At 44.7% G+C, this 20,000-nt stretch overlaps 2 protein-coding genes across 2 annotated transcripts in view; one reads left to right on the top strand and one right to left on the bottom strand.

Moving 5' to 3' along the window:
• The window catches only part of LOC120546451 (AT-rich interactive domain-containing protein 1B-like), a 75,296-nt gene that overhangs the window by 36,404 nt on the left and 18,892 nt on the right, over positions 1–20,000 (bottom strand). Inside the window, 8 exon segments of the mRNA XM_039781380.1 lie at positions 1,932–2,005; positions 3,488–3,612; positions 4,558–4,885; positions 6,651–6,803; positions 7,792–7,875; positions 8,082–8,331; positions 11,707–11,820; positions 13,536–13,680. Coding sequence (XP_039637314.1) covers positions 1,932–2,005; positions 3,488–3,612; positions 4,558–4,885; positions 6,651–6,803; positions 7,792–7,875; positions 8,082–8,331; positions 11,707–11,820; positions 13,536–13,680 — 1,273 coding nt within the window.
• LOC120546650 (nuclear factor 7, brain-like) lies at positions 14,040–19,741 on the top strand. The gene is made up of 2 exons (XM_039781759.1): positions 14,040–14,254; positions 17,117–19,741. The coding sequence occupies exon 2, from the start codon at positions 17,124–17,126 to the stop codon at positions 18,513–18,515; it is 1,392 nt and encodes a 463-aa protein (XP_039637693.1). The 5' UTR covers positions 14,040–14,254; positions 17,117–17,123; the 3' UTR covers positions 18,516–19,741.

The following is a 20,000-nucleotide window of genomic DNA, read 5'->3' as shown; positions in this document are numbered from 1 at the left end:
AAAAGATAGATGTCTCTGATTGGTCATCTCTCTTCAATTGTATTGGTGCAAAATGGGGATTATCAAGCAGACAGACTGACCAACACATATGTCATAACAGATCCATACTTGGTGTCTGTGTATCGATACATTATGGCCACGGAAAATATCACGATACTCTGCTGTATCGATTCTTCTACTGAACGGCGCTTCCCCTGTTTAGTTCTGACTCTGGGGACAACAAGTAGACCTGTGTGTATGTGTGTGTATGTGTGTGTGTGTGTGTGTGGAAGGAGAAGTCGCAGCTTTAGAAACCTCAGAGCGACGAAACCACACAAAACAACCCTAACGGTGGGACTGACTGACCAACCAACTACCTAACTGACTAACCAACCAACTACCTAACCAACTACCTAACTGACTAACTAACCAGCTACCTAACCAACTACCTACCTAACTACCTACTCAACAATCTACCTAACTGACTAACCAACCAACTACCTAACCAACTACCTACCTAACTAACTACCTACCTACCCAACCATCTACCTAACTGACTAACCAACCAACTACCTAACCAACTAACTAACTACCTACCCAACTACCTAACTGACTAACCTACCAACTACCTAACCAAACAACTAACTAACTACCTAACTAACTACCTACCTACCCAACCATTTACCTAACTGACTAACCAACCAACTACCTAACCAACTAACTACCTACCTACCCAACTACCTAACTGACTAACCTACCAAGTACCTAACCAACCAACTAACTACCTAACTGACTAACCAACCAACTACCTAACCAACTAACTACCTAACCAACTAGCTAACCAACCAACCAACCACCTACCTAACTACCTACCTAACTGACTGACTGACTAACCAACCAACTACCTGTGTATTTTGGGAGGTTTTCAGTAACACTCTCCGAGCCAGCCAGAGGAAATAATGACTATGTGCTGCTGCTGTAAACTAACTCCTCAGTACCGTCCTGTTATCTCTTAGTGGAAGATCTCCTGCTAGGAACAAACACAGGGCGCTGAAAGAAAGGCTGACAGGGTGTGTTTTCTGATCATTGAGAGGGGGACGCTCGCTGTCGGCTGGAAACTAAAAAGAGCTACACACACACACACACACACACACACACCGAAATAAGCAACTAAAAGGTTAAAAAACATCAACAAAAATGTCCCAAAACCCAGACAAATACAGAAAAAAAGCAAAAACAAAATTTTAATGCATGTATGTTGGTCTGTGTGTGTGTGTCTGTGTGTAGTGTGCATGTGTGTGTGTTTGTTTGTGTGTCTGTTTTTTCACTGTGTGTGACTGTACGTGTAGTTTGTGTGTGTGTGTGTGTGTGTGTGTGTGTAGGTGTGTGTGTGTGTGTGTGTGTGTGTGTAGTGTGTGTAAGTGTGTAGTGTGGGTGTGTGTTTCTTTTTTCACTGTGTGACTGTGTGTGTGTGTGTGTGTCTGTGTGTGTAGGTGTGTGTGTGTCTGTTTTTTCACTGTGTGACTGTGTGTGTATAGGTGTGTGTAGTGTGTGTAGGTGTGTGTGCGTGTGTCAAAGGATGATTTTGGGGAGCAAGGAAAAAATGTACCTTAAAATGACAAACTATGACCCCCAAAAAACATCAAAGAAAGTAAAAGAAACTATTAAAAAGATTTAATTTTTTTTTTTTTTTTTAAATCGACAAAAACAGAAAAAAGCAACAGTTATTTCTGCACTTAAAAAATACCAACGTAGCAGTGCAACTGTAGACCGAAATGTCATGTTTTTAATATCTTCCACTCTGCGTCTTTTCGTAAAATGGGTCGAACAGGAACCTGAACAAAAAACAGTCAACACAGCCATTCAAAAAGCTGCATCAGTGCTGTTAGGAGGCATCTGACTGGCCGAACACACAGCCACTGTGATTGGTCAACTAAGCCCACGGGACTCACCTTGGCTTTGGGCGGTTCGTAGCCGAGCTCGCCCCGTCCTGTCCCGTCTGCTGGCATCATCATCATCATGGCGCCTGGAAGACAAATGAGCCATGGTCACTTCTGGCTTCAACCAAGTGGGGAGTAAGCTAGCCTCCACAAAGCGTAGCTCCTATGGAGCCATGTTGATGCTACCGAGCCATCACCTCCTGTTAGCATCCCATTGACTCCCATTCATTCTGATGCTAACAAGCCATCACCTCCCGTTAGCATCCCATTGACTCCCATTCATTCTGATGCTACCTAGCCATCACCTCCTGTTAGCATCCCATTGACTCCCATTCATTATGATGCTACCAAGCCATCACCTCCCGTTAGCATCCCATTGACTCCCATTCATTATGATGCTACCAAGCCATCACCTCCCGTTAGCATCCCATTGACTCCCATTCATTCTGACGTCACTTTGACAGAGAATAACTTTACATCTGAAGCGTTTAAAGACTATTTGTCCGTTGTTTATTTCTAAAGAAACACGACAATGTATAAAAGGCTCCATTACCTTGTACCTCACGTTATGTCTCCGTAGCAGACGCTTTTATAACAATAGGCTAACGACTGTGGTTAACCACGAGACTTACTATCACACAGTAGAGGAATTACCGTTATAGTACAGGAGAAGCTCACAGGCAGTTTGGACTTCCATTATCTGTTTAGGTTTTTAGTAAAAGTAAATGACTAATGTTAACTAGCATGTTAGTGATCAGTAATTAGCCTGTGTCTATGTCATCTCCTTACATATACCTACGCTCTCCGTCTCTGTAAGATTGGGAATGATTGAGATTTCTCTCGGCACAGCTACCAGAAGACTTCACACTTTCAGACAGGTTGCTCACGTCACATCTACGTCTTCAAGCTCAGTTGGAGGCTGCTCAGTAACGCTCAGCCAGCACCGGGAAAGAGACTTCTGATATCCTTCACTGGTCTCAGACCAGAGACACGGGACCTGCTGGTCCAGTTTATATATAGAGTCTATGGCTTCAACTAGAGATGGTCCGATACCAGTTTTTGCTTCCCAATACCGATTCCGATACCTGAACTTGCGTATCGGCCGATACTGAGTACCGATCCGAGACCAGTGTGTCATATATTTTATTATGTTTTAACAACTGTATACTACTGTCCCTGTATGGATGTGATATGATTTCTATCTTTGTTGTTGGTCTGGCTCAGGTTAAACTCTTTGTGAAACATGAACAAACACAAAAAATGAATGCCACAGAACTTTCTTTTATTCTCCAGTTTTTACAGTCAGTTATAACGGAAAAAGATTGTAAATAAACTACTTTAACGTAGATTTTCTTTAGGGCTTTATTACGTGGTATTGGATCAGTGCATAAACTCCAGTACTTCCCGATACCGATACCAGCGTTTTAGGCAGTATCGGAACCGATACCGGAACATCTCTAGCTTCAACATACCAAAATGCAAACTTGAGGCTTCCATATGGCAGTCCACAAACCGAGGGTGCCAGCTCGGCTGCTGAGGCCATTATTGTTACAGTCTACGAGTCTTACCTGAGGTTGTAGCGTTGTAGGGGGGTCCCTGCGGAGTCATCCTCCCAGAGCTGCTGCCTGTTGGCTGGCTGTACGGGCCTCCTCCCATTCCTCCCATCGGGGCCACGCCCAGGTAGCTGCCCTGCCTGGACGCCACAGAAAAGAAACCAGGGTTTAGACAGGAGGTGTAGACATATTTCTACGAACTAGATGGGTTATTCTCAGTATAAAGAGTTTATAATATGTGTGAGTTGTGTGTAGTCATGAGACGGGGACTTGGACACACAAATGGTTACCTTAAGCTTTGATTACATTATAGTTCAGGTGTATGTGTACGTTAGAGACTGTTTTTCAGTACCAGGTGGAGAGGTGGCTCTTGGGTCAGAGAGTGTGTGTGTGTGTGTGTGTGTGTGTGTGTGTGTGTGTGTGTGTGTGTGTGTGTAGGATATGATGCACATTGCACAGTTAACCATATGCAGTGCACCCGTCCATATGATGCACATTGCACACACAATGTGGGTGATATGAATGTAAGATGATTGCAGAAGTGACGCTGATCTGTGTTTTTGTTTTTATTATTTTTAGAGAAATGGCAGAGCAGATTCTGAAAACTAATCCAGTGTGGCAGGTTTTACATTTTTATGATGTAAATTGAGGGAGCTGAAGCAGTATTGGCTCCAAATAATCGGCTCAAGAACATCGGCAGTCCGTATCGGTCATCAGTTAAGGATGATGAAGAAAAAAAACAATCGGTATCGGCACTAAAATAATCCATATCGGTCGATCCCTAATTAGGACTTCATCTTAATCATAAAGCGACTATGAGTTCGTGAAAAGCACTGTATAAATTCAACTTATTGTTATGAAAAGCTGCTGTAGAAGGCTTTCGTTAGTCACTGTCTGTACTTTGTTGTGAGTGCTGTAAACTGGCTCCTTGCTTGCGCAAGTAAAAATGAACTTTGAGAAGAACTTCAGCGTTTCTTTGTGTCTATTCTTTGATAAATAATTACCCTAACAACCAATTCATACATATATTTAAAAAGAAAGAATATTTAAACTGTCCTGGACTAGTTCTGGTGTTCCAGACTCACCTGCTCTGGGCGGTGTTGGAGTTGGCACTAGGCCCGGCGCTGGGGCCGACCTCAGGCGGTTTGCTGCTGGCGTTGGGCCCCGGGGGCCCCATGCCCTGCCCGGCCGGCTGTGGCATGCCGGGGGAAGTGGGGGCCATGGTGCTTCCTCCGGCGGGGTACGGCCGGCCCCCGGCTCCGGGCCCAGGGTCGCGACCTGCCGGAGTGGACGGGCCCTGGCCGTGCATGGGACTACTGGCGTTCAAACCCAGGCTGTTGGCTAAGCCGGGGCCCGGGCCGCTGTAGTTGGCACTGGGGGCCCCGCCATAGTGGGGGGGTCGAGGGTAGTTACCTAAAGAGGGAGAGGAGGGAAAAGCTTGATTAGATTAGATTCAACTTTATTGTCATTGTGCAGAGTACAAGTACAAAGACAACTAAATGCAGTTTGCATCCAACCAGAAGTGCAGAAATAACAACGAGATGCTGAGTTATTGACTTTAGACCAATGGAGTCATCACTTCCCACTGCCTCAAGATAGCAATACTCCCAGAATGCACCTGAACACACCTCACTGTAGGGCTGAGGCGATATGGAGAATATCAAATATCACAATATTTTTGACCTCGATAATCGATACATAACGATATTGTAGCGTTGACTAATGGTGCTTTCACACAATATTTACACAATGAGATTTTAGATCAATAATCACCAGTAATGTGGATATAATAAAATGGGTAAAGGCCAATAATAGAACAGTTACAACAGTCTGGTAAGTTCAGAAAATGACATCACTTTACTGTAATGCAGCCTTTAAAACCAGGAAAAGACACTTATGCCATATTACGATATCCAAAATCTAAGACGATATCTAGTCTCATATCATAATATCGATAGAATATCGATATATTGCCCAGCTCTATCTCCCTGTAAGACCAGCACGCCCAGAATGCACCTGAACACACCTCCCTGTAAGACCAGCACGCCCAGAATGCACCTGAACACACCTCCCTGTAAGACCAGCACGCCCAGAATGCACCTGAACACACCTCCCTGTAAGACCAGCACGCCCAGAATGCACCTGAACACACCTCCCTGTAAGACCAGCACGCCCAGAATGCACCTGAACACACCTCCCTGTAAGACCAGCACAACCAGAATGCACCTGAACACACCTCCCTGTAAGACCAGCACGCCCAGAATGCACCTGAACACACCTCCCTGTAAGACCAGCCGCCGAGAATGCACCTGAACACACCTCCCTGTAAGACCAGCAGGCCCAGAATGCACCTGAACACACCTCCCTGTAAGACCAGACGCACAAGAATGCACCTGAACACACCTCCCTGTAAGACCAGCACCCCAGAATGCACCTGAACACACCTCCCTGTAAGACCAGCACGCCCAGAATGCACCTGAACACACCTCCCTGTAAGACCAGCACGCCCCAGAATGCACCTGAACACACCTCCCTGTAAGACCAGCGCCCGAATGCACCTGAACACACCTCCCTGTAAGACCAGCACGCCCAGAATGCACCTGAACACACCTCCCTGTAAGACCAGCACAACCAGAATGCTCCTGAACACACCTCCCTGTAAGACCCGCCCCAGAATGCACCTGAACACACCTCCCTGTAAGACCAGCACGCCCAGAATGCACCTGAACACACCTCCCTGTAAGACCAGGCACCCCAGAATGCACCTGAACACACCTCCCTGTAAGACCAGCACAACCAGAATGCACCTGAACACACCTCCCTGTAAGACCAGCACGCCCAGAATGCACCTGAACACACCTCCCTGTAAGACCAGCACGCCCAGAATGCACCTGAACACACCTCCCTGTAAGACCAGCACGCCCCAGAATGCACCTGAACACACCTCCCTGTAAGACCAGCACGCCCAGAATGCACCTGAACACACCTCCCTGTAAGACCAGCACCGCCCCAGAATGCACCTGAACACACCTCCCTGTAAGACCAGCACTGGGTGCAAGATAGGACCCTTTAGGTTTTACGCCATTAAATTAACTGACAACATTACAAGTTATTTTATATTTCTACTTAAACAGATCTTCTGCCAAAAAGTACCCGAGCATGGACACAGTTGTGTTACCTGGGGGGCCATACTGGCCGTAGGAGGCTCCCTGCTGGTAGGAGCCGTGGTGCATGGGCCCCCCTGGCGCTGTGTGAGGGGACATGGGTGGTGCCGACTGCTGGGGGTCAAACTGATGCCCCAAAGTGCTTCGCTGCATGGAGGGAGGGAAACCTGAAGGAAAAACAAAGGAGGAAAAGTGAAGCTGTGTTAGCCTAGCTTAGCACAAAGACTGGAAGCAGGTGGAAACTGTTAGCATAGCTCCATCTAAAGAGACATCCTGTGGTTTATTTATCAAAAGACACAGGAAGATGATTATAGCTTTATCAGTATTTTGATGGTGGATTAATGTGTGGATTCTTTTCTGGATGAATGGATGAGTTGTTCTGTCTCTAAAATATGGATCAGGGTTTCCCAAAAAGTCCAAGATGATGTCATCACAGGTCTCGTTTTGTTCCACAACTACAACATAGTCACATTTAACAAGCTGACATCACACATGCTGACATTGAGACACACACACACACACACACACACACACACACACACACACACACACACACACACACACACACACACACACACACAAGAGACAGACACACACACACACACACACACACACACAGACAGAGACAGACAGACAGACAGACACACACACACAGACACACACACACACAGACAGAGACAGACAGACAGACAGACACACACACACACAGACAGACAGAGACACACACACACACACACACACACACACACACGACAGAGACAGACAGACAGACAGACACACACACACAGACAGACAGAGACACACACACACACACACACACACACAGAGACAGACAGACAGACAGACACACACACACACACACACAGACAGACACACACACAGACAGACACACACACACACACAGACAGACACACACACACACACACAGACAGACACACACACACAGAGACAGATACACACACACAGAGACAGACACACACACACACAGAGACAGACACACACACACAGAGACAGACACACACACAGACAGAGACACACACAAAGACACACAGACAGAGACACACACAAAGACACACACACACACACACAGACAGACAAACAGACACACAGAGCTTGCAGCTCTAAAGATGAAGATGATGAAGATGAGGGTCGTACCTCTGTCCTGGGTCATGGCAGAATGGGAGGGATGAGGACCAAGGTCTGATCCAGGACCAGAGAGCTGAGGGGCCAACTGAGAGCCTGAGAGACACACACACACACACACACACACACACACACACACACACACACACACACAGACACACACAGACAGACACACACACACACACACACACATTAATATCAGCCCATTAATACTTGGTGGTCTTCAGTCTCACAATTTACAAAACTTTTAAAAATAAAACAGCAGCTGGAGAGTTGGACAGGAAATGACATCACGATCCTACCTGGTCCGCTGGTGGCGGGGGACATGGGTCCGGACCGTGATTGGCTGCTGGAGCCGGCGGGGGACAGCGAGGGGGAAGGGGAGGGCCCGGAGCGAGCTGGCGGGGGGGGGAGGCGAGGGGAGACGTGGGGGGAGAACGGAGAACGAGCCGGGGTCCCCTGGTCGCCCTGAGCGCTGCCGGAGCCCGACGCCCCTGAACTCACCGCGGCCTCGGTGCCCGTGGGCAAGTCATCGATGGAGCCGGATAAATCCTGGAACACAACGCAAGAGGCTGCAGCTGTTATTCTGTTCATTTACACATCTCATTGAGTTATGAGTCGCATCGAAGCCTTTTGATTGGATGAACAGAGTTCTTCTGCAGCTTAATCTGTCAGAAGAAAAGAAACAGACCCTCACCCCACAGTCCCATTAGCTACGAGAGAGAGACATGCACTCGCTTGATGGGCGCTCCTGGTGCGTGCCTATAGCCTACTCCTGGTTGCTTGGCAACAGTAAACAGAAATTCTCCGGTGCTACCTTCAAGCACGTCTTAAAAGTTACTTTCAGAGGTCTCGTTAAGGCACAAGAACGATGTTTTTTGGATTTAAAAGTATTTATTTCTAAATAAGCCATAGTTTGTGGTACTTTAGCAGAATACTGAAAGCAGGGGAACTGAATTCACTTTAATAACTCCTAAATGTTATTGCGTATCACTAGGGCTGGGTAATATATATATATATATATATATTATATTGATATCGTGATATGAGACTAGATATCGTCTTAGATTTTGGAAATCGTAATATCGTAAATGGTTCAAGTGTTGTCTCTCCCTGGTTTTAAAGGCTGCATTACAGTAAAGTGATGTCATGTTCTGTGTTACCAGACTGTTCTAGCTGTTTTTACCTTGACTTTATTACAGATTACATATCTTAAATCTCATTGTGAAGATATTTTGTTAAAGCACCAAGCATCGAGGTGTCAGGACAAGAACATCGCGATATCTGATTTTCTTCATATCGCTGAGCCCTACATATCACATATTTTCCCGTCTCGTGCAGCCCTAACGTACACCCAGGAGAGGCGTCCTTCACTTCCTGTTGCACTCGGTCTACTCATTCAAACACAATCAGCTGATGAGAAAGAATGAAGAAAGAAAAGGAAAAAGATGTGAGACACACGAAGAGATGGAGAGGAAAGAAAAAGAAAGAAAGGCATGAAAGGAAAGAGGACAGTCAAATGAGAGAAGCACTGCGCTGAAATCTCCCATCTGCCCCTGGGCCTCGAGCCAGCCAATCACAAAGCAGCAGCCCATCCTCCCTCCCTCCCTCTGCTAGTTGCCAACAGCTCAGCCAATCAGCTGCTGCGTGCAAGACACACAAACACACACGCACAGAGAGACACATAAACACAGACAGACAGACACACACATATCTGTGTGTGTGTGTGTGTGTGTAGGCGTGCGTGTGTGTGTGTATGTGTATGTCTCTGTGTGTGTAGGTGTGTGTGTGTGTCTGTGTGTGTGTGTGTATGTAGGTGTGTGTCTGTGTGTGTGTTTCTGTGTTTGTGTGTGTGTGTGTGTAGCTGTGTCTGTAACTGTGTGTGTGTGTGTGTGTGTAGCTGTGTGTGTGTGTGTGTGTGTGTGTGTGTGTGTGTGTGTGTGTGTGTGTGTGTGTGTGTGTGTGTGTGTGTGTGTGTGGCTGTGTGTGTGTGTGTGTGTGTGTGTGTGTGTGTGTGTGTGTGTGTGTGTGTGTGTGTGTGTGTGTGTGTGTGTGTGTGTGTAGCTGTGTCTGTAGCTGTGTGTGTGTGTGTGTGTGTGTGTAGCTGTGTGTGTGTGTGTGTGTGTGTGTGTGTGTGTGTGTGTGTGTGTGTGTGTGTGTGTGTGTGTGTGTGTGTTTCCAAACAGCAGCGCTGCTCCAGTGTTAAACCTTGAAGAAGGGATTGAAGTTTGATGTTGACGAGGTGAAAAGAACCAGCCTGTCAGATCTTTGCCGACTATTTGGGAGGTGATGGCCCAGTGGATATGACACATGCCTTTGGTGTGGGAGATCTGGGTTTGATTCCCAATCAGCCAATGTGTCTCTGAGCAAGGCACTTAACTGCATCAGCTAAATGATGAATACTAAACACAGAAATGAACAGAAGGAACTTATGAAAGAGTATGTTTGCGAGGCTTTCGGTTGCAGCTGATTTCTGCAGATTTAAAATTTTTTTTAATTCTTTTTCAGCAAATGGTACCGTCTCCCCCGTTCGCCTGTCACCATGGCAACTGCATCAGCACCACCGACTTCAAAAGGAGGCTCCGAGGAAAAAAGATGAGGGAGGGAGGGAGGGAGAGATAGGGAGAGGGAGGGAGCGAGAGAGAGAGGGAGGGAGAGAGTGACACAGGAGAGAGAGACAGAGAGAGGGGAGAGAGAGAGAGAGAGGGCGAGAGAATGACACAGGAGAGAGGGAGAGAGAGAGAGAGAGGAGAGAGACAGAGAGAGAGAGAGAGAGAGAGAGAGAGAGAGAGAGAGAGAGAGAGAGAGAGAGAGAGAGCACGTCTCCACGACAACACTAAAAGATCAAATGTTTCCCAGTATCACCCTGGCAGGAGTTCTTAAAATATCTTTTTCCAGTGACCTGAAACACAGTTCAGGGTTTTTCCCGCCACTAGAAGTCTTGGGTGCAGCACCTGAGCCGTTTTGGGAATCACTGTAAGCTAAATGAATGTGAAATGCAGAAAAAAAAAAGCACCAAAAACATTGAAAAAAATGATCAAACTAATGATTGATTCTGCTTGTAGTTGAGCGTTTTTTTTTAGTGAGTTTTATCTTTAAGCTTTCTGAGTTATTTATATATTATCTGCTCTAGCTTTCCCAACGTTCTAGACAAAGATATGGTGATAATAACGGTTCAAAATAAGTCAAATTGCATTTGAGTTTTTCTTGAAAAACCCTAAACCCCTCCAGCTAAATACGCACACAAACTGAGGGGAAACACTGCTGCCAACGCTGGCTGGTGTGGACAGACAGCAGGGGTGCATGATATATCTGCTCAATATCGTTATCGCAATATCACTTTGCGAAATATTATATCGAAAGGGGCTGCAATATTTGGTTTATATTGTGGAGCGCTGTGTGGCTTAGTTGTGTTTGATTTAGAGCTTGAAATGCTTTAATGATCATCATTTCATTGGCCAGTTACCATATACATATCTTAGTATACAGGCTATTATGGAGCGTACCACGCGTGTGCATATTTCGACACAGTGACAGTGTAAGTGAAGAAATAGATAGAGACAACTAAACGGAACGAATCACAAAAGCGAAAGAAAAGTCCTATTCTCTTTATTTATATATTTTATACTGTAACAACCAGTAGAACATGTCCTGTTCTGTAGACATGGTCCTTATTTATACATTTATTCATGTTGGACCAGTCCAATATGACCTTGTGTTGTAAGAAAACTTGTTTCATTTGTTATGAATCTATTTTGATGTGTTTTCCCATAACTTTTGTAATTTTACATACGTTTAAAGATATTGAAATTAATACATTTACAATACAACACATTTTGTCAATATCGTGCAACCCTAACAGCCAGACCTCAGAGAACAAGCTACTTGAATGCCTGTTTATTGTTTTGGGGTTGTGTTGAGACGTACCGGCAGGCTGGACGGCCTCTCCTGTTGGCTCAGACTCATCTCCTCGTGGTTCGGTTTCCCAGGAGTCATAGCAGCAGACTGGCCGCGCCCCCCATACGCCTCCTGAGGCACCTCCTGAATCAAGACGAACAAAGAGAGCTTTACCCTCACTGGGACCATTCAACAAACCTGCCTCAATGTCCATTTAGTAGTCGCTCTGGAGCGAGCTCTTTGTCACTTTTAACGCTCACTTATACTCAACGTAAGATACATATTTGGAGGGAGCCTTCTGTCTGTACTCTGCATTTCGTCCATGTTTGTGCATGTTTTCTGAACACTTACGGAACAGACTTCCTTAGATAGATAGTAGAGATCAGGGATGCACCGAATCCAGGACTGGGCTTCTGACTCTGCTGAATATTGGGCTTTTTAGAGGGTTGGGTTTCTGCCGAACCTTAGAATTTTTTCCCAGCGAACCGAGCCCTAAGTTTGCGCTACGCTGGTCATCGTAACGACAGCGCCGTTGATTAGGGGAAGGTGTTTACGTAGGTGGAGCGTTCAATGCAGTAGGCTGTGAGAAAGTGGACATGGATCTGGTGAGCAGTAGGCTGTGAGAAAGTGGACATTGATCTGATGAGCAGTAGGCTGTGAGGAAGTGGACATGGATCTGGTGAGCAGTAGGCTGTGAGGAAGTGGACATGGATCTGGTGAGCAGTAGGCTGTGAGGAAGTGGACATGGATCTGGTGAACAGTAGGCTGTGAGGAAGTGGACATGGATCTGGTGAGCAGTAGGCTGTGAGGAAGTGGACATGGATCTGGTGAGCAGTAGGCTGTGAGATAGTGGACAGGATTGGTAGCGTGGGAAGTGGACATGGATCTGGTGAGCAGTGCTGTGAGAGTGGACATGGATCTGGTGAGCAGTAGGCTGTGAGAAAGTGGACATGGTCTGGTGAGCAGTTGGCTGTGAGGAAGTGGACATGGATCTGGTGAGCAGTAGGCTGTGAGGAAGTGGACATGGATCTGGTGAGCAGTAGGCTGTGAGGAAGTGGACATGGATCTGGTGAGCAGTAGGCTGTGAGATAGTGGACATGGATCTGGTGAGCAGTAGGCTGTGAGGAAGTGGACATGGATCTGATGAGCAGAAAAAGTTGTTGTTTGGCAGTACTTTCAATCAAAAGAAGGCCATTCAAGTCCAGCTACGAGTTATATCTGTTCAATGCTGATTGGTCTGGTGGTGGCGAGGACCCTAAACTATACACAACATGGCCGCTGTTACAACATCTGGTCTGAAACATCTGAAAGAATACGAGTTGTGCACAAAAGGAATCTCCAGACAGCAGCCAGAATGCAGCAACTTCAGGTACGGCAAAGGAAGGACAGTCTCGGTTTTACTTCATTCATGTGTTTACTGGGTTCATGGACTGAGGATGGGAGGAGGAGTCAGCACACCCCAAAAAATCTGGATTCGGTGCATCCCTATTTAAATGTCTTTAGGCTTCGACTGAGTTTTCCTCTCCGCAAACACCTGCTTTTATTTCAGTCTGGTCTAGAAAAACCTGGCGAGAAAGGACGAAGATGGCCAAAAGATCAGAGAGTCTCTGAGCTGCAGTCTGATTGGGTTACAATCATCCAGCGTGAACTGTTAAATACAGATCTGTCTCTCTAATAGTGGCTTTAGTTTGCCTCCGATTTCACATTTGACGATATTTTAATAAGAAAACCTTCCTGCTATCTTGTCTTCTGGTTGATTTGTTGATTCATGCAAAGTCAAAACTTTCTCACAACCTTATTTCACATTCCTAGGCTTTTATTGTGAAACATTTCAGACAGTTATGTAGTTTCAGGCATACCTGTTGTGGCAGCGGGCGTGGCTGCATGTATGGCGGCTGGCTCGGGGCGGCAGGCTGCTGCTGTGGAGGGCTGAAGTACGGAGGCTGGCCTGGCTGACAGTAACCACCCACGCTGCTGCTGCTGCTGGCTGTACTGAGAACCCATCTGAGGAGACACGAGGACACACACAACATCAGGAACATGTACAGTATAATCACACAAAATATAATACTTTGCTTATTGAACATTATGGAAAGGATCCCTACAGAGATAGACCTTTTAGTTAAAGAGTAAGATCCTTTTAGTTTAACATGAAACAGCCCTGAAATCACCATCACCAAATCAAGAAAATCGGCAGCCCATATCGGTCATCGGCTAAGGCTGATGGAAAAAAAAATAAAAAATAAAAAAATCCACATCGGTCGATCCCTACCAATCAGTCAGTTTGAATGAAACTCAGCCTGTAAAACTGGCTGAAGCTCCACCCGTCATGACTCAGCAGAGACAAACCAGGAACAAGGAAGTTATTCTGCCTCACTGAGACGACACACACACTCTCTCTCTCTCTCTCTGACAGACGGACGATAAGATTCACCTAAAGACTAAACCACCACTTTCTCTGAGAGAGGACAGCTACAGGAGGGAGTACTGGGAGTACTGGGAGCACTACCACTTCAACCAGCTGCTGAATCCACAGACTGAACGAGAGATTTTATAGAAACAAAGACTCAAAGTGAACGTAAGTTTTCAGGGAACAGGGAGTGGCTGAGCTGTCTGTGTTTTCTGCTTCACTCAGACACTAACTGGCTTCCAGATTAGAGGAAGTTTCTGCTTCTGAGCCTCAACTTTCAAAGACATACAGTATCTCACAAAAGTGAGTTCACCCCTCACATTTTAGTAAATATTTCATTATATCTTTTAATGGGACAACACTGAAGCAATTACACTTTGCTACAATGAAGTGTACAGCTTGTATAACAGTGTAAATGTGCCGTCCCTCAAAATAACTCAACACACAGCCATTAATGTCTAAACCACTGGCCAATCTCTCGGTATGGTGAAGGGTATGTGATGATGTGGGGGGGTCAAGGGAACTTTATCAGGATGCATAGTATCCTGGATCCATGAAATAACTGGCCTTTAAAAATAAAAGTCTGCCTGCCTCTATGGGAATTTAACATAGGGGTGTACTCACTTTAGCTGCCAGTGGTTTAGACATTAATGGCTGTGTGTTGAGTTATTTTGAGGAGACAGCACATTTACACTGTTATACAAGCTGGACACTTAATACTTTACATTGTAGCAAAGTGTCATTTCTTCAGTGTTGTCCCATTAAACGATATAATGAAATATTTACTAAAATGTGAGGGGTGTACTCACTTTGGTGAGATACTGTATTTCTATGACTCAAACCAGAGACGGTTTAGAACCAAGACACCCCAACTGAGAGTAGTTTCCAATATCTGTGTCACGTGGGCTTTTCCATTTCACCTTACTTTACCCTTACACGCTCTTACTGGGTGAGCTAGAGGCCGCCCGACGTCCATGTCCCGTGGGTTTGTCCACACCTCTTTAGGAGACTAGCAGCAGGTCCTGATTGTGTTGATTCCAGCGGGAGAAGCGAACGTGAACACCGATTACGAGCGATTCTTTCGCCCCGTAGTCACCAAAGTAAATACTGGAGCCATTATTCAACAATGGGGGTGGTACGGTTCACAGAACCCACGGTTCGGTTCGTATCACGGTTTTCGGTTCTTGTTATTTTTTCTTTTAATCTTTAACACTCCAGAAATATACTTCAGCATATTACATGCATGTTGCACAATGCTTGCACACAGCAGCAGTTCTATTTATGGTTTTATTTCCTCTGTCATCATAGGTAACATGAAAACCAAAATGTAATAAATATATACTATAAACGGCGCTAGTGCATCCTCCAACTCCAGGCAGCTTTCCTTATCTCTCCCACTTTACATTTCTTCACGTGAACTGACCTGCAGCTGCAGCACGCCACTTGAGGTCGGCTCGGCGCCTCTCAAAATCTGACGAAAATCTGTTAAACTGACCTTTGTCGATCTGAAATGAAGACAGATTCAGCAACTGCACAGCCTAGTTCTCTCTTCAAATGTTTTCAGAAACACGTTTCGGTGAACTATTTTAGTACAATATGAGATCGGATTCTGAACGAGACGCCATTAGAGTCTGTCTGGAAATTCGGGAGCAGCCAGACCCACGTGACGCGTTCGTCCAATCAGCTGCCGTGGGTTGAGGTCGTCACTCTCATCCCGCTCGTCATTTCCGGTAAGTGTTTTAACATACAGTACAGGCCAAAAGTTTGGACACACCTTCTCATTCAGTGCGTTTCCTTTTTATTTTCATGACTATTTACATTGTAGATTCTCACTGAAGGCATCAAAACTATGAATGAACACATATGGAATTATGTACTTAACAAAAAAGTGTGAAATAACTGAAAACATGTCGTTATATTTTAGATTCTTCAAAGTAGCCACCCTTTGCTTTTTTATTAATAAGGGAAAAACTTCCACTAATTAACCCTGACAAAGCACACCTGTGAAGGTAAAACCATTTCAGGTGACTACCTCATGAAGCTCATTGAGAGAACACCAAGGGTTTGCAGAGTTATCAAAAAAGCAAAGGGTGGCTACTTTGAAGAATCTAAAATATAAGACATGTTTTCACTTATTTCACACTTTTTTGTTAAGTACATAATTCCATATGTGTTCATTCATAGTTTTGATGCCTTCAGCGAGAATCTACAATGTAAATAGTCATGAAAATAAAGAAACACATTGAATGAGAAGGTGTGTCCAAACTTTTGGCCTGTACTGTAGGTGTCCAAAGTGGCCACTACGGCAGTACGTAGTTAGTGCACATTAACCGTGTACTGACAGACTCCGAACTGAGACAAGCCAAACCAACGGCTCAGATGTTTTTTCATGAACTGAACCACCTCTATTCAACAAGCCACATATCTCCAGAACATTGTGACACTAACATGTTATATTTCAGACGGACAAATCTGAAGAAAAGTAACTTTGTTTGAGACGCGTTTCTGTCTCAGGACCGTAGGAAAGCCTTTTTGTACACCTCTTCTGTCGGGCAGGTGCGTAGGATATGATCAAAAGTAGCAGATCAAAATTTTTTTGAGAAAATCCCGCACACTGCCAATTACGCAAGCAATAATTTATTTAGAAGAAAAATACAACATTTCGGTCTCAGACCTTCATCAGGTAAATCGAAGGACCGAAATCTGGCAACACAGAGATGCTAACATCAGCTAATGTTGGTGAACAAAATTAATCTCTGTGATGCTTAATATGTCTTTTAGCTGTGTAGATATTTAACATTAGCAAAAGAACATGTTAATTCATTATTACGTGTTGTTCACTACACTTTCAAACGAGAACCCTAAAAAGGTACTTTGGAGTAATGCAGGGTCTTTGAGTTGATCTTTTAAAATTGTTGGTCTGGGGGTACTTACGGTATTTCAATGGGGGTTTATTATTGAAAAAAGTTTGAGAACCACTGCTCTAACAGACAAAGTTTTCCTTATATTATCTTCTTTCCCCTCACTCAGAGACTAAATGGCTTCCAGATTAGAGGAAGATCTCTGCTGTCCTGTCTGCCATGAAGTCTTTAAAGATCCTGTCGTTCTGTCGTGCAGCCACAGCTTCTGTAAAGACTGTCTGCGGAGCTGGTGGACAGAGAAATCAGTCAAGGAGTGTCCAGTTTGTAAGAGAAGATCTTCAAAGTCAGAACCAGCTTGTAACCTGGTGTTGAAGAACCTGTGTGAGGCCTTTTTACAGGAGAGAGATCAGAGAGTTTCAGAGGCTCTCTGCAGTCTGCACTCTGAGAAACTCAAACTCTTCTGTCTGGACCATCAGCAGCCGGTGTGTGTCATCTGTCTGCATTCAGAAGAACACTCCAACCACATAATCAGACCCATCGATGAAGCTGCACGACAACACAGGAAGGAACTCCAGGAAACTCTGGAGCCCTTAAAGGAGAAGTTAAAGGTTTTTGAAGAAGTTAAAGAGAAGTGTGATGAAACAGCAAAACACATAAAGGTCCAGGCTCGACGCACAGAGACGCAGATTAAGGATCAGTTTAAGAAACTTCACCAGTTTCTAGAAGAGGAAGAGGAGGCCAGGATGGCTGCACTGAGGGAGGAAGAGGAGCAGAAGAGTCAGAGGATGAAGGAGAAGATGGAGGATCTGAGCAGAGAGATAGCAGCTCTTTCAGACACAGTCAGAGCCACAGAGGAGCAGCTGAGAGCTGAAGACGTCTCATTCCTGATCAACTACAAGGCTGCAGTGGAAAGAGTCCAGCAGAGCCCCCTGCTGGAGGATCCACAGCTGCTCTCAGGAGCTCTGATAGACGAGGCCAAACACCTGGGCAACCTGAGCTTCAACATCTGGAACAAGATGAAGGACGTGGTCTCCTACACGCCTCTGATTCTGGACCCAAACACTGCTTGTGCAGGACTCATCCTGTCTGAAGATATGACCAGTGTGAGACAAGGAGAGGAACAGCAGCTTCCTGATAATCCAGAGAGGATGGATGAAAGTTTCTACTACTCTGTCCTGGGCTCTGAGGGCTTTAACTCAGGGACTCACAGCTGGGATGTCGAGGTTGGAGACAGTGCATACTGTTCACTGGGTGTGATAGCAGAGTCTGTCCAGAGGAAGGGAGACATACAGTCTGGATCATGGAGACTGTGCTACCGATATGGTGAATACTCAGCCGAGTCACCATCAGATCCAGACACCGATCTCCCATTTAAGAAGCAGCTCCAGAGGATCAGAGTGACTCTGGACTGGAACAGAAGAAAGCTGTCGTTCTCTGATCCTGATACTAACACACACATACACACCTTCACACACACTTTCACTGAGAGGATGTTTCCATACTTTGACACTTGTGATGAACTCATAATTTCACCAGTGAAGGTCTGTGTGACTGTAAAACAGAAATAGATGATGATGATGAACATCTATCAGTGTATTTCAAGATGTGATGAAGTCTTTAAGGAACATGTCACTATGTTGTTTTGATGAGGACGTTGATCTAAGAGGGTGAATTAGTGAAGGCGTGATCCCGGGCCAGCCCCCCAATATGTTAGGACCGCCTACAACAAACAAAGACAATGGGGTGTGGAATCATCAATTAGTTCAGATTAGGGGTTTCAAGATTCTCCAAATTCACAAATCGATTCAATTTAAACTTCTTTTTTTTAACAGGGAGGGCAATGCCACAATAACGGCCACTAGATGGCAGAATGGTACTTTACAACAACAGTTTGAGTTTCTCAAAATTGACAAAGTGCAATTGAATGCACCATTAGTCTAACGAGGTGCACACCCTAACCCTTGAATCAAAAATGTTAACATAGTACAAACTAACAGAAATCAATAACGTGTGTTGAATGTTTTCTATCATTTCAAAGTTTATTGTTCTAAAAAATTTACTGATTTGGTTTATAAAAGACACAAAGCACTGAAAATAAGCACAGCAGAGACGACAGATGGGTCGGACCTCCGTGTTAAACTTTATATATATATATATATATCTCAAATTGGTTTCAATTTTTTGCGTTTCTGACTGAGAAAAAGACAAAAAGACAGAGACAGACAGACAGAGAGGTAACATTGCTGTCAATGGAGAGAAGCGGGATGAAGGGATGAAGTGAGGGAGAAGGAGAGAGAGTCAGATCAATTAATATGCATCGGACTCAGTGTGCAAGGGTGTCTGTGTGTGACGAATTTTAAGCAAAGCGATTAAAAAAATATAAAATAAATCAATTGCAGGTATCGTTACACAGCAGAAGTTGTGATACTACTGGGTTATTACGTTGGGAAACTTAAAAGGTATCGAGTAACGATACCAATCCTTGGATGTTGTCTCCAACCTGTCATTGAGTTTGTGATTGACAGCAGCTTTAAGTAGATTTTGGTGGTGGGAGGGGCTAACCTTTGGTTTACCATTAGATTATTGATTATATATTTCTGTACAACTTGATCCTCATTGAGTTTATTGTAAAGTGTTTATTTTACATCATCTGTTCACTGTAATCCATCCTATGTTTCTGTGTGGCTGAAAACGAGATATGCTCATGCTTATTCTCCTCTTATTTTGAAAGTGCTGTAAAATCCTAATGACTACAAAACATACATTTTGTGCCAATAAAAAGTGATTAATCTGAGTTTTACGGCAATGTTTACAAAGCTCCCTGTAAATTAAATACGTACGTTTTATCTACGAAAAATTACATGAATTATGGAATTCTTCAACATCAACATTTATTGTTGGCCTTCCATCCAGATACATTTTGTCCCTTCATATGAAAGAATTTGGGCTATTGCTGTCTGTTGCTCGATTGAAGAACTTCTTAGTCGACTAACACTCATTCAATTGTACCGACTAATCGATTAGTTGATTTAATCGACAGATCTGTAAATCTA

The sequence above is a fragment of the Perca fluviatilis genome, chromosome 18 (genome assembly GCF_010015445.1).
Source record: "Perca fluviatilis chromosome 18, GENO_Pfluv_1.0, whole genome shotgun sequence".
In the NCBI taxonomy this organism is placed as follows: Eukaryota; Metazoa; Chordata; class Actinopteri; order Perciformes; family Percidae; genus Perca; species Perca fluviatilis.
Note: the sequence above shows the minus strand (reverse complement) of the source record. Positions and strands in the feature narration are given on the sequence as shown.

Bases quoted from the DNA above. Each gene is read 5' to 3' on its own strand.
- LOC120546650 (XM_039781759.1), top strand. From the start codon at position 17,124: ATGGCTTCCAGATTAGAGGAAGATCTCTGCTGTCCTGTCTGCCATGAA.